At 50.1% G+C, this 12,535-nt stretch overlaps 1 protein-coding gene across 6 annotated transcripts in view; it reads left to right on the forward strand.

Moving 5' to 3' along the window:
• TRAPPC9 (trafficking protein particle complex subunit 9) overlaps positions 1–12,535 on the forward strand; it is a 568,037-nt gene that overhangs the window by 177,781 nt on the left and 377,721 nt on the right. For all 6 annotated transcript variants that reach the window (XM_086696009.1, XM_086696010.1, XM_086696012.1 and 3 more), the window contains one exon: positions 9,685–9,809. In XM_086696009.1, coding sequence (XP_086552135.1) covers positions 9,685–9,809 — 125 coding nt within the window. The remainder of the gene's footprint in view (positions 1–9,684; positions 9,810–12,535) is intronic.

Below are 12,535 nucleotides of genomic sequence, written 5' to 3' on the forward strand. Positions count from 1 at the left end.
TGGAGAAATGATGTTCATTTATTTGTGTTTCTTGAAGTAGAAATGGAGTAATGCATGTAAACAAGATGTAAAAGCTGTACGACCCAGAGCGGGAACCTGCGAGGAGCTCTTCCTCACTCGTGCTGTCGAACAGGGAGTCGGGATGTCCTCCCCAAGGTGGGGGGCAGGTTGGCAGAGCTCTGGTTCCATGTCCAGACTCTGGTCAGCAGTCCACTTGTGGCCAGACGTGGGGATACCCTGCGGTTGGAACCCAGGGCCTCCTGTCTCCTGGTCCCATGGGACTCCCCTCCTCTATGTGCACAGGGAGAAGGCCTGGGCTAGTGGGACACGGGGGCCCTGGATGACCCGACAGCTGCTTCAAGCAGGAGAGACAAGGGCCAGGTCACCACACTTTGTCCTCGTGCCAGTTGTCCCCAAGGTCTTGGCTAAGAAGTTTGCTATTTCCGGCTTGGCCCAGCATGGTGATGAGGAACGCACCTCTTTTCAAAGCAACCCATTCTGGCCTTCTTATTCTACAGAGAAGTGACTTGTTGGTGTTTTGGAATATAGTCCTCGGATGATTATTCCTCCATGAAGTCACTCATTCACAAAATCCTTGGTTCCCTCCTTTTGATTAGGAGCTTCCAGATGCAGGCTCGCAGCTTGGGCCGTCCCATCAGGCAGCTTCAGGGGGCTGCGTGTCCCCGCCCGTCTGAGTGATGGCCCTGGAGGTCTGCCCTGTGCCACCTGTGTGCCGTGCAGCGGCCTGACAGTGAGAGGTGTTTCCTGTCGCTTAGTAATTGACAGAAGGATGTAGATGCATTTGTTAACCCAGCAGATAGTTCCCCCATGTGCTATGTGCTGTGACAGATGGTTCAAGTACAGGTGGAAGGTCACTGTTCCTGCCCTGAGGGGCTTCCGGCCAGAGTCAGGTTAGCGCAGGGCTCTGTGGTCCATGCCAGGGTCCTTGTCCCGACTCTGGTGGTGCGGTCTGTCTCGGTCAGTGGAGCGCCAGGGTGGCCAGCGGCTGGGAAGTGTTGGCTTCTCTTGAAGATGTTGCGAGAAGAGAAGTCTGTGTTCTTGGTCACGCGTTTCTAGGCCCTGTCTCTAGTGGCCACAAATGTCCTTATCTGGGGTTCAGTGTCCCCTGCTTCAGTTGTGTCCACTTGAGTGTCTTGGGAGGAGAAGATTGAATACTGTCCTGTCGAAAGAATTAGGAAATGGTCTTAACGTCTGCTGTGGTTGGGCTCCTGTGCAGCCGGGCACTCAAATGGCATTCCTTCCCAACAAAGGGGACCGCTACCAGTAGGCTGCAAGGTAGGAGCTTCCTGGAACTTGGCTCTTGCAGCATGCCGTACACCTTGGGCGCTGGGAGGAGGCCTTGCTGTGGCCCGGACTTCCACACGTGCCCCTGGAGGGGACCCACGGGCGCTCTCCTGCGCGGACGTGTGTGTTGTGTGCGGTCGGGTAGAGCCGCGCCTGGGGTCTTCCGTCGGGGATGGCCGATTTTCGGGTGCGCTCTTCGATGAGCGTTTGTGTTGCCCTGTTTCTCCTTTTTAGAGGTCATGCTGCGTTCTTTCTCAGGTCGCCTGCTCATTTTTGATGGTCTCTTCTTCCTTGTTCTTCAGAGTCCTTTTGACTTATTTGCAAATGTTAGTAGCTTATCAATAACGGTTTAGGAAAATCACACCTATACTTACCATGTGACCCAGCCATTTTACTCCTAGAAATTTAATCAAGAGCAGTGAAAGCATGTGTCCATACAGTGACTAGGACACACGTGTTCAGAGCAGCTATATTCGTAATAAAAACTCAAAGCAGCCTGAGGGCTCATAAATTAGGTGAATGGGTAAGCAGATTGTTACAGGCATTCATTGGACTACTATTCAGCAATTAAAAGGAGTCCAGCCTGGATGCATGCAGTATGTTGGAATTAGTCTAAGAGGAGGATGCCGTGTGACAGAAGCCTGACAGAAAACAGTATCTAATGTGTATGATGCCATCTGGATTAACTTCTGGAAAATGTGAACTCCTTTAGGGTGATGGCAGTGCTTACATGGGGCTGGGAGGAGGCTTGGGCTTGGGGAGGACGGCACTTGGGGGGTGGATGCGAGGACGCACAGGCAAGCTTAGTTGATGGATATATTCACGATCTCCATTGTGCTGATGGTGTTACGAATGTCAGCACCTCCGGTTGGATGCTTTAAACTTCGGTGGTTACTCTGTGCTGGTTGCATCTCAGTAGGGGTGTTAAAAGAAAGAGCTGTGGTAGGGGAGGGGGCAGAGCTGCTGACCGCACAGGGAGGGTGTTCACAGGGAGCACCCGGGAAATGGGACGAGCCAGGCTGTCCCTTAACAGGACCCCAAGTGCAGTCCTAGGCCCAGTGATGGGAGATGGGTGATCCTCCCCTCTCCTCTGGTTGTCTCTCTGCTCCCCTTGGGTTTGGCTGCTCAGTGGGGAGGAGGCAGGGGAGTGGGTGGTAGTGACATGTGAGGAGAGGGAAGACTCATCTGGGGGCCACCTTACGCACATGGTGACAGTGGGCCCCAGGTGTGTGGTGGTGGGTCTGAAGGCAGCCTGCTGGGCCCAGTGCATGGTTTTCTCCATTGACCGTGGGCTTCAGGTGCCCCACAGAGAAGGTAGACTGGGGTTTATCCTGGAGTGGGGCCTTGTCAGGTGGGTCGAGGGAGGAGCAGGCAGGGGAGTGATGGGTGCTTTCCTGGGGGATGGGGTGTTGTAAGTGCAGGTGAGTGTCTCCGACTGTGGCCCAGCCACCAGCCCCGGGCCTGCTGCCTGTCTTGGTGTTACTGGAACGCAGCCACCTCTATGCATTTCTGGATGTTGGCGGCTGCTTGTGCCCGACAGCAGCTCAGCTGAGTAGCTGTGGCAGAGACCTGCGGCCCACAAAGCCTCAAGTGTTTACTGTCGGATCCTTTACGGATGATGCTTTGTGACCTGTGGTTCGACTGTGGAAGCGAAGGCTGGAGAGGGCAGACAGGGACGTAAGGGGGCTGATGGATAATGAGGAAGTGCAGGGGGTACATGGGAGTGTTCAGAGGTCAGAGCAGGTTTGGGGGTGGGAGTGTGGGAATAAATGAGTGTTCTACCAATAAGTGAAATCCCAAGGAGCTCATGTGTGTGGGCCTAGGGTAGTTAGTTGGGAACCACCCAGAACCCTTCATGGGCTCAGCTCATGTGTATGGGCCTAGGGTAGCTAGTTGGGAACCACCTAGAACCCTTCATGGGCTCAGCTCTTGTGTGTGGGCCTAGGGTAGCTAGTTGGGAACCCTTCATGGGCTCAGCGGGTAGTTATTAAGCATCACGTACATGAAGGTTCCAAAGGTCAGTGAGGGCACAGGGCCTGGAGTGGGGAGTCCTCACAGGATCAAGACTGAGCATCCAACAGAGGGAGGCCAGTGTCAAAGCCGGCCTGCTGTGGGTGTGAGGACGGTTTTGTGTGAATGGTTTATGAAGGTTGCTGTTTCTACATGAACTTTCTCTGCTAAGCCTATCCTAAAGTTTCTGAATGAATGAACTCCCCGCTTTCTCGATGCAAGTTGAGGATGAGTATTGGCTAATTTCTGAGCCAAATGCTTGTATTCCTTCGGTTTTCTTGTATTTTATGATAACCAGATGGGCTTCCCGCCCCCCCCCCCCCCCCCGGCACCCATTGATTATTTAAGAATAAATGAAAATGCATCTTCAAAATACATCCTACCTGGAACTGCATATTCTGACCAACTCCCCCTGGGAGATTGTTGTCTCCTTTTGCTTTTGTAAATGTATTTTGTCCTAGTTTTGTTTTATTCCAGTGCCTGTAACTTGTCGCAAGAGAAATTGATACTTTGCCTTAAGCCTTACTTTCTTTGGAAGGTGCAAAAATGGACCCATTGCTTGAGGAGACGCACCAGTGGAGGTGGACACTAAGCCGTTGTGAGGCTCCTTAAGGCAGGTTGAGGGCTGCGTGGCATACTGCACCACCCTCTGGCTGGTGAGCTGTCCTGGAAGCTCATGGGGGCACTGACGTGTGTTGTCGCGGTTTTTCCGGGTGGTCACAAATCCGACAGTCCCGAGTTCTGGCTCCGCGTCTGACGAACTGTGCGGTGTTACCAATGTTCTCAGACTCTTCAGCCTCCTCCTCCGTGGAGCCGAGAAGACAGCGCTGCCCCGCGGGGAGTGAGGGACCTTCGATGGCCCCTGCCAGGGCCTGGCACGTGGAGACGCCATCACCGCCTCTCGTCACTGCAGCTGTTGGTTGTGACTGCCATTGGTTTCTGCCACGCGGGTCCCACTTTGAGCTGCCCTCCTCCCGAGTGGTCACCGTGGTTGTGCTGGAGCTGAATTCGGGAACGGGCTCTTTTCGCGTACAGAATTGTACCTCTGAATTGCCCATAGAAACGCTCTTAATGGAAAAGTTGAGCGCTGTAAACAGTAACTATGAAGTTCTGTCAAGCTCCATTTGATTCATGGTGATCTCGCGGTTTCATCCATTCTTAAATACCCCGAGAATCCACTCCTTTCTGGTCTTCCCACTAGGCTTCCTTCCTGTTTGTCACTTTTTTGGTCTTGTCTTCCCAGTAATTGCCACTGCAATCTGTTCTCTGTTCTATTTGTGATGGCCCGTGCTGGCAGAAGAGTTGCCCGAGTGAGTGAGCAGAATTTTCTCCCCTGCGGCCCGGCCCAGCTGGCGAGCCGCCCCTCCACGGGCGCGGCGGGTGGTTTGCTCCGTCTCTCCCCTCCCCCCCTCTGCAGCGCCTCTTCTCTCCAGCCCCATCCTTGTGTGGGCCGAGGGCTCATCTTCCAACCTTTAGATAGCTCCCTTCTGCCTCTGCTCCTACTTACGCATTCCTTCTTCACCCGCGGTTGGATCAGAGGGCAGAATAGTCTGTAAAGAAGCTGTGGAGGGGCTTTGGTTGTATTTTTCTGCGCTTCAAGATGATAGGTTTTTGAGGTTTCTTTGAAGTTTTGAGGTCTCTGTCCAAAAAGGAGGCAAATTTCAGATCTAATTTTCAGGTTTTTGTTTTTTTTTTTTTTTTTTTTGCTAAGTGCATAGCCTAGATCCTTCTAGCTCAGAGACATTGCAGATTTATATTTTCATAGATCACCTTGAGTTGGTTGCCATTTTCAAGCTAAGAAAATGGAGGTTCATAGGGTTTTGTGACTTGCTCAGATTCTCTCGATGTGTTGGGAAGAATGCCTATGTCTTCATAGCATTCGATTCAAAGGAAGATGCCTCCGTCCCCAACTTCTGCCCTTTAGAATTTGTACATGAAATCTACAAAGTCCACGTGTGGCCCTTCTGGTGCCTCCGGTCTGGATCAGCCGCTGTTGACACGACGCTTCCGTTTCTGGCCACGGCTGGATTTGGGCCACCCCTAGTCCCACCAAAACCAGCTGCTGGAGAAGGAACAAGGAACAGAGGGGAGGCTGGCTTTACGGCACCCTCCCCTTGCCATCCAGGGCTCTGGACCACTTGCAGGAAAGGAGACCTTAGCAGTGTGTTAGTGTGAGAAAGGGCTCGTATTTCCATGGTAAAAAAGAATGTGTCCTTTGGGGGCTGGTGGTGTTTGTGTAATTTGCTGATGATGGGAGCTTCGCCTGGGGGAGAGCAGAAGACGCTGTGTCCCAGGCTGTGTGTGAGTGTGGGAGTCAGAGTGACAGTGCTCACATTTAAAATATTTTGGGCACCTGACCTTAACTCAGCAGAGGGTGACCTAGGGGCTGAGTGACTGTTGGTCATCTTGAGCGCTCTGCTCGTTCACAGGCTCCATTTGACCTCGTGTCTAGGGCACGGTGCTGAGAAGTGTGGATTTATGTTTTGCAGTGTCTGTGTTCATAGTGCTAGCCCCCTCACAGGCCCCATGGTGTGGTGGAGAGTTTTTCTAGATGGTGCCCATGGTACTGGGAGAACGGGGAGGGAAAGCTCCTTCAACTGTAATAGCTATGGGCTGGGACTTTGCATGATGGAATTTTGCCTAACCCGGAGTTGATGGTTGACTGTGACTTTGGGGTGATGGGACTTTTGGTGAACGTGGTGTGCAAACGGAGTATCCTATCTGACCCTATAGGTTAGTCATTGCTTTAATATTTACTGAGAGTTTGATTTGCTAGAGCCTGTGTGAGCTACTGTAAGGGATAGAATAATGAAGCAAGAATTGTGTCTTCAAGGAGTCTATAGTCCGCTAAGGAATCTCTAATGTGTGTAAGTTGCTCTAATAATAATACCTGTTTTTGTTGAATGCTTGCCAGGTACCCAGCATTGTGACAAATATTTGGTATGTAGTAACTCGTTATTGCAGAGAAGCATGCAGTTGACAGGTTCTCGTTGGTCCCATTTTGAGGATGAGGAATTGAAAGCTCAGAGTTTAAGTAACTTGGCAAAGATACCTCAGCCAGCAGCTCCTGGCCTGTATGCCTTCCTGTCTTCCTGGACACGTTCTGCATGCAGTAGGCACGGGCCTCGGGGTAGACAGGTGGTTGGATTCTGAGGAAGAGTCCTTGCTTTCTGCCACAGTGACGAGGGGACACGTGATGGAACAGGCAGCACGTTAACTAACAGTGGGACACGAGGGAACACGTAGATGGTTGTCAGAGGGAAGAGAATTGGAAAAGCACAAAGATGAGAAGACACGGGGTGGAATAGAGGTGACAAGGAATGGATTCTGGCAGAATTGCCAGAATCTGGTTAGAAGGACCAACCCAATTCAAAGCTGGGCCGTGGCCCCTGTGAGCCTGCTTTATTTCCAGTCTACCCTTCACTTATGGGGTCATCTTTTGGTGCCTCCCCTAAAAGCTTCTGGGACTTCCTTCTGCTGTGCCTGGGGGACACTTCCTACTTTGTGCTGAGAGTTTGTCAGAGGCTCTGCCCCGATTCTCGGCTTCTCGGTCAACTCTTCTGGTATCTGCAGGCACCCTGAGGTGTCTAAGGAAATTTAATGCCACCTCCCGTCTAAGTATTTTCTACTTCTGCCAGATCATGGCCCTGTGGTTACTCACTGCCTTGCTGCTTCTCCAGCGCCTTGAAGAGATTTGAAGGCTATTTTGTGTTCTGTATTGTTCTCTGTGGCTGAGTTGGTCTGAATTGTCTAGCCTGCTGTCTGCAGAAGTAATGCCCCGATCCTCACTTTGTCCCTGTGCAGTTTGACCTACTTGTGGGACCCAGCCATCCAAGTTACTAGATGGATAGTCCCTTGGTGTGGGGTAGCATGTCCCAGGATCAGTTACTGCCACTCTGACCTCGGGGAGGTTATTCATGGCTCTTCTGTAAGATGGGGGCAGGTTTACAAGCCACAAAATACCTCACAGAAAGGAGTTGGTATCTTACCAATCTCAGTTTTGCTGTTTGTTTTTCTCTTGTATCTGTTCCCATGTATCTTAAGCCAAAATTAGTAGTTTTCAGTTCTCACACACGTGGCCTCCGGCAACTTGTTCCGCTAGCCTGGTCTATGCTAGAGGCCTCTCGTACTTGACACACTAGGGGAACACTTGTGCATGCCAGCTGGTTTGTTGCACAGCTCCAACTACTGGAGCTTTACTTGACAGGACAGCATCTCTTTATGTTCTTGAATAATAAAACTATTGTTCAATAAACTCACTAACTCAGCTGGAGTCTTCTTAGCTCGTTGGGAACTTGTTTCCATCAACAGATACTTAGGTATCTGTCACTTCAGACCTGTCCATATAAATAGACTTGTTTGCAAATGGAACAGTGTCCCAGAAGGTAGAGGGTCTGGCACACATACATGTGAATCCTAACACTTACTTGAAAAGTCAGTTAAAAATTTTTTGAAAATAAAAACAGAACTGTGTTTTTAAAGCTTTTTAGGGCGACATTAGAAACAGATTCTGGAGGTGAGTGGGGGACAGTGACACAGGTGAAGGGATTAGGGTATCTTGAGCCCTGAGTAGCGTGTAGAGTTGTTGGATCAATATGTTGTTCACCTGGAACTCCTAACGCTGTGTTGATTATACGGGAATTAAAAAAAAAAAAAAAAGATGATGAAATGATACAAAACAAATAAATAGTTTGATGAGTTGTTAGAAGGTAACACTCTTCTAACTAGGACCTGGATCAAAATCTAGAGCTTTGCCAGCTGGATGGCCTCTCACGTGCCCCGTCTTTACCCCCAAAGGGAGCAGCGTCCTGATTTCTAGTCAGTACTTAGCTCTACTTACTTATAGTCTTAGCATATGAGTATGTCCCTACATAGACGAGTTGATTAAGTTTCTCTTAACGGGCAGGTACCCCTGCTCTTTCCTTTTCCTGATAATTTATCTGTTCAGGAAGCTGGGACATCCAGCCCAAGGAGACTTCGACAGCGTGGGCTTGTTGATTGAGCACTTGTGGTGTCCTTCTGTCCCCTGCGTTTCCTGAAAATGGGGCAAAGCTGGATCCAGAAGCTTGATCAGGTTCGCCTCTGATCCCTTTGGCAAGTCCAGCGTGGTCTTGTGTTCTTAGGTCAGGAGGCAGGGAATGCCCCCTTGTTTCTCTCGTTGTGATGTTACTAATTGCCCGTGCTTTGTCCAGATCAGTGGTTCTCAACCAGGGACGATTTTGCTCCCACTCCCCTTTCCAGGGGACGTGTGGCAATTGTTGGTTGTTACAACTTGGGGGGAGGTTGCTCCTGGCATCTTGTGCGTAGAGGTCCGAGATGCTGCTATACATCCTGCTTGCACAGCACGGTCCCCAACAGGGAGAATTGTCCAGCCCCACGTCTCAGTGTTGAGGTTGAAAAATCCTGGACTAGGGGTTGTAAAATAGTATTCCGATTTTATCCCTTCTTTATCATTTTGCTAGAATGCTTTTATAAAGATACATGCTGCTCATCATGAGATTATCGAGTTGTACAGTTCATAAATGCTTGATTTTTTTAATTTACCAATTTTCAGGAAAATCAAGATTCTTATCCTCCACAGATGGCCATTGACTTTAAAAGAAAATTACAATGAACACATGGATTAAATGTGGATTTAATTTTTTTTTCACGTTTTATTTATTTTTGGGAGTGAGCGAGTGTGAGCATGGGCGGGGCAGAGAGAGGAAGAGAGAGAGGGGGGTGGACGGAAGATCCAAAGTGGAATCCGTGCTGACAGTGGCAGGCTCGATGCGGAGCTTGAACTCACGAACCGCGAGATCATGACCTGAGCTCAAGTCAGATGTTCAACTGAATGAGCCACCCAGGTGCCCCTAGATGTGGATTTAAATTAGATCCATTAGATACGGATTTACACCTACCTGAAGAGCATCCATCAGTTGGATTTACTATCACTTTGAGTTTGCATTGTCTCCTCTTGGCCAGTGGGAGCTTCTGCAGTTGGGTGCAGAGGCCTTTGACCCAGCCCTTATCTTGGTTGGTTTCCTTGCTCTGGCATAGAACGAGGTGTCCAAGCTCACCCGTACGTTTCCTGCCACTGACTTGGCGTCATCCGTTTCTTTGAGAACCCTGCCCTGGCTGCTTTTCCCTAAAAGTGAACAAGTGAGAACTCGAGACCATGGTCTGGACATCAGGGATGCTTATTGTGCTGTGTTGGTGATCGTTTCTAGGTCTTTACTGGGGACAGAGCTGATTACAGATATGCATGTAAAATTGTCTACCTTCTTTTTGTTCGAAACTGATACCTGAATTCAAGTTCAGGGAAACCAACGGGTTTTAAAATTCTCCATATTCTGTAAGTGCTAAAGCATCTTAAAATTTTACTTTTAGATGGAATCAGCGTGAGTGGCTTTCCGCTGTGCAGTCCCTTTCGACAGGTCGTTCGGCCTCGAGTGGAGAGCAAGCCTGTGAATGCCCCTGAAGGCGGCAAACCAGGAGACCCGAGCCACATGAAGGTGAGTCCACCCTGCACAGGTACGGTCTGCTCGGTGGCTTGGTGTTCTCAGTTTCGGCCACTCTGCCTTTTTGGAGGCAGAGTGTTGAGTGCTCTTCAGAAAAGAAAGAAAGAGAATCGTGTTGGTGGAAAGCTGGTTCCTCAGTATTTCTCCCTGTGGCATGTTTTGGAAAGCCGTTGCAACGAAGCTTGTATGATTGTGTGGTTAAGTCTCATTTCCATGAGATACTGGGAACTGGGGGTTGAGTCAAGGAGTGCAGTGATGAAAGTGGAATGTTTCCTACCTTTTACCTGTTTGTTTGAAAACTGTATTTATTGAATGACCATTCTCTGTATTCATCCCGAAACTTAATCTTTTGGCTACCAACCACGAATTGGTTTCTGAGTGGTGAGGAAGTCAAAATGAATACACACTGCTAGTGTAAAGGTGCCAGGGACTTCTGGCGGAGCAGAGGATGCTGTTTGCCAGGAGCCCTGGGAGGGGCCTGAGCCCGAGCTTGGAGTTTGGCGTCCATAGCATTTGGGAAAGCTCTGTCGGTCTGCGCCTGTCCAGGGATGGGGTGTAGCGAGAGCACCGAAGGCCTTCACAGCTACGGCGGGGGTGCGGGCAGCAGGGTCACCAGAATGGCTTGTCGAGTGAGCATGTGTTGAGGCCCAGCCCTGTGGGTGCTGCGTACAGTCTCGACGCCAGCATTTGGGGGGTGTTGATTGAGGGGACCCACCCACCGAGCTTGACCAAGCTGGTTGTGGCGTGGAGAATGTTGAGCACGGATGCTCTCTGAGGAGGGGTCAGGGCAAGAGGGACGCCAGCTGCTTTTGGTCGACGGCGGTCCTGTCCGTGGATGGAAGTCACAGACAGTTGGGTTTCAGGGAGTCCTCCTCGCCACTGAGGGCGCCACAGTAGAGAGAGGTGCTGGTGTAGCTGGGAGCTGTCCAGCATCTGGATCCCACACACTAGCCGGACTGTGGGTTTGGGCTCCTCTGGGAGCCGGGGGACTGGATGTGGGAAGATGCTTCCCGGCGTGGGAAGGAAGGCAGGGAGGTGTGGTGGAACCGCAGGGCACGGGATGCTGTCGGGGGAGTTCGGGGCACGGAGGGATGGGGAAGCTGCAGCAGTGATGTCCTCGTGGGTCCTTGGGTGTGACGTCCCCTGAGGCCTCCTGACAGCCAGCCCTGGCCCGTCGTCGGTTCTCCTCCCTGCCCAGGCCCCCCTGAGGACCGGCACTTTCCTCTGCCGCTCCGCTCCACCGTCGTGTGGCCTTCCCCACGGGACAGACTCTTGGAATTGAGGGAAGAACCTCAGGATCCCGGAGGTCCTCGTTCAGAGTCAGTTGGGTCATGGTGGCTGTGCCATCAATTGCGTTTTCTTGAATTGAGCGTTGCAAGGCTGGGTGCGCTGTAGTTCTTGGGCGATAAGTGTGTATAGATGTAAGATGAGTGTAAACGTGCTTAAATGGAAGTGCCCAACTGGAGTTTCCGTTTGCTGGGTGCGGCCTGTGTGTCAGGCCCGTGTCACGAGAATGCAAATGGACAGGTTCTACACAACTTTCTGAGTAGGTGGTCTCCTCCAAAGAGACAACCGTGGCTCTGAGGTGATGACACCATCAGCCCCCTCTCCAATCCCTGTCGGTTGCACCGTGACACCTTCTTTCTCTGTGCCTTTTCCCAAAATTACTGAGAAACAGAGTCCCAATGCCTCTTCTTAAAAATTTTAATTCCAGGGGCACCTGGGTGGCTCAGTCAGTTGAGCATCCGACTTAGGCTCAGGTCATGATCTCGCAGTCCGTGAGTTCGAGCCCCGCGTCGGGCCCTGTGCTGACAGCTCGGAGCCTGGAGCCTCCTTCAGATTCTGTGTCTCCCTCTCTTTCTGCCTCTCCCCCACTCATGCTCTGTCTCTGTCTCTCAAAAACAGACATTAGAAAAAATTTTAAAAAATTAAGAAATCGAATTCCAGTGTAGTTAACATACAATGTAATAGTAGTTTCAGGTGTTCAATATAGTGATTCGACAATTCCAAACAACACCTGGTGTTGACAAGTGCCTCCTTAATCCCCATCACCTATTTCCCCATCCCCTCTGGTGACCATCAGTTTGTTCTAAGAGTCTGTTTCTTGGTTTGCTTCTCTTTTTTCCTTTGCTCATTTTGTTTCTCAAATTTCACACACGAGTGAAATCATAAGGTATTTGTCTTTCTCTGACTTACTTCGCTTAGCATTATACTCTGTAGTCCTGTGCATGTTGTTGCAAATGGCAAGATGTCATTCTTTTGTACGGCTAATATTCCATTGTATATTTATGCATCTTTATCCATTCATCAGTCAGGGGACACTTGGGCTGCTTCCATAATTTGGCTACTGTTGATAATGCTGCTATAAACATTGGGGCACATGTATCCTTTTGATTTTGTGTTTTTGTATTTTTTGGTTAAATACCCGGTAGTGTGATTCCTGGATTATAGGGTAGTTGTATTCTTAACTTTCTGAGGACCCTCCATATGGTTTTCCAGAGTGGCTGCACCAGTTTGCATTCCCACCAATAGTGCGTGAGAGTTCGCCTTTCTCCACATCCTCACCAACACCTATTGTTTCTTGTGTTGTTGATTTTAGCCATTCTGATCGGTGTGTGATGATACCTTATGGCAATTTTGATTTGTATTTCTGTGATAATGAGCATCTTTTTTGTTGAGATGCCTATGACATTTTAATTACATCTATGACCATAAAGTAA

The sequence above is a fragment of the Puma concolor genome, chromosome F2 (assembly GCF_028749965.1).
Source record: "Puma concolor isolate L17-30 chromosome F2, mPumCon1.1.hap2, whole genome shotgun sequence".
Lineage (NCBI taxonomy): Eukaryota > Metazoa > Chordata > Mammalia > Carnivora > Felidae > Puma > Puma concolor.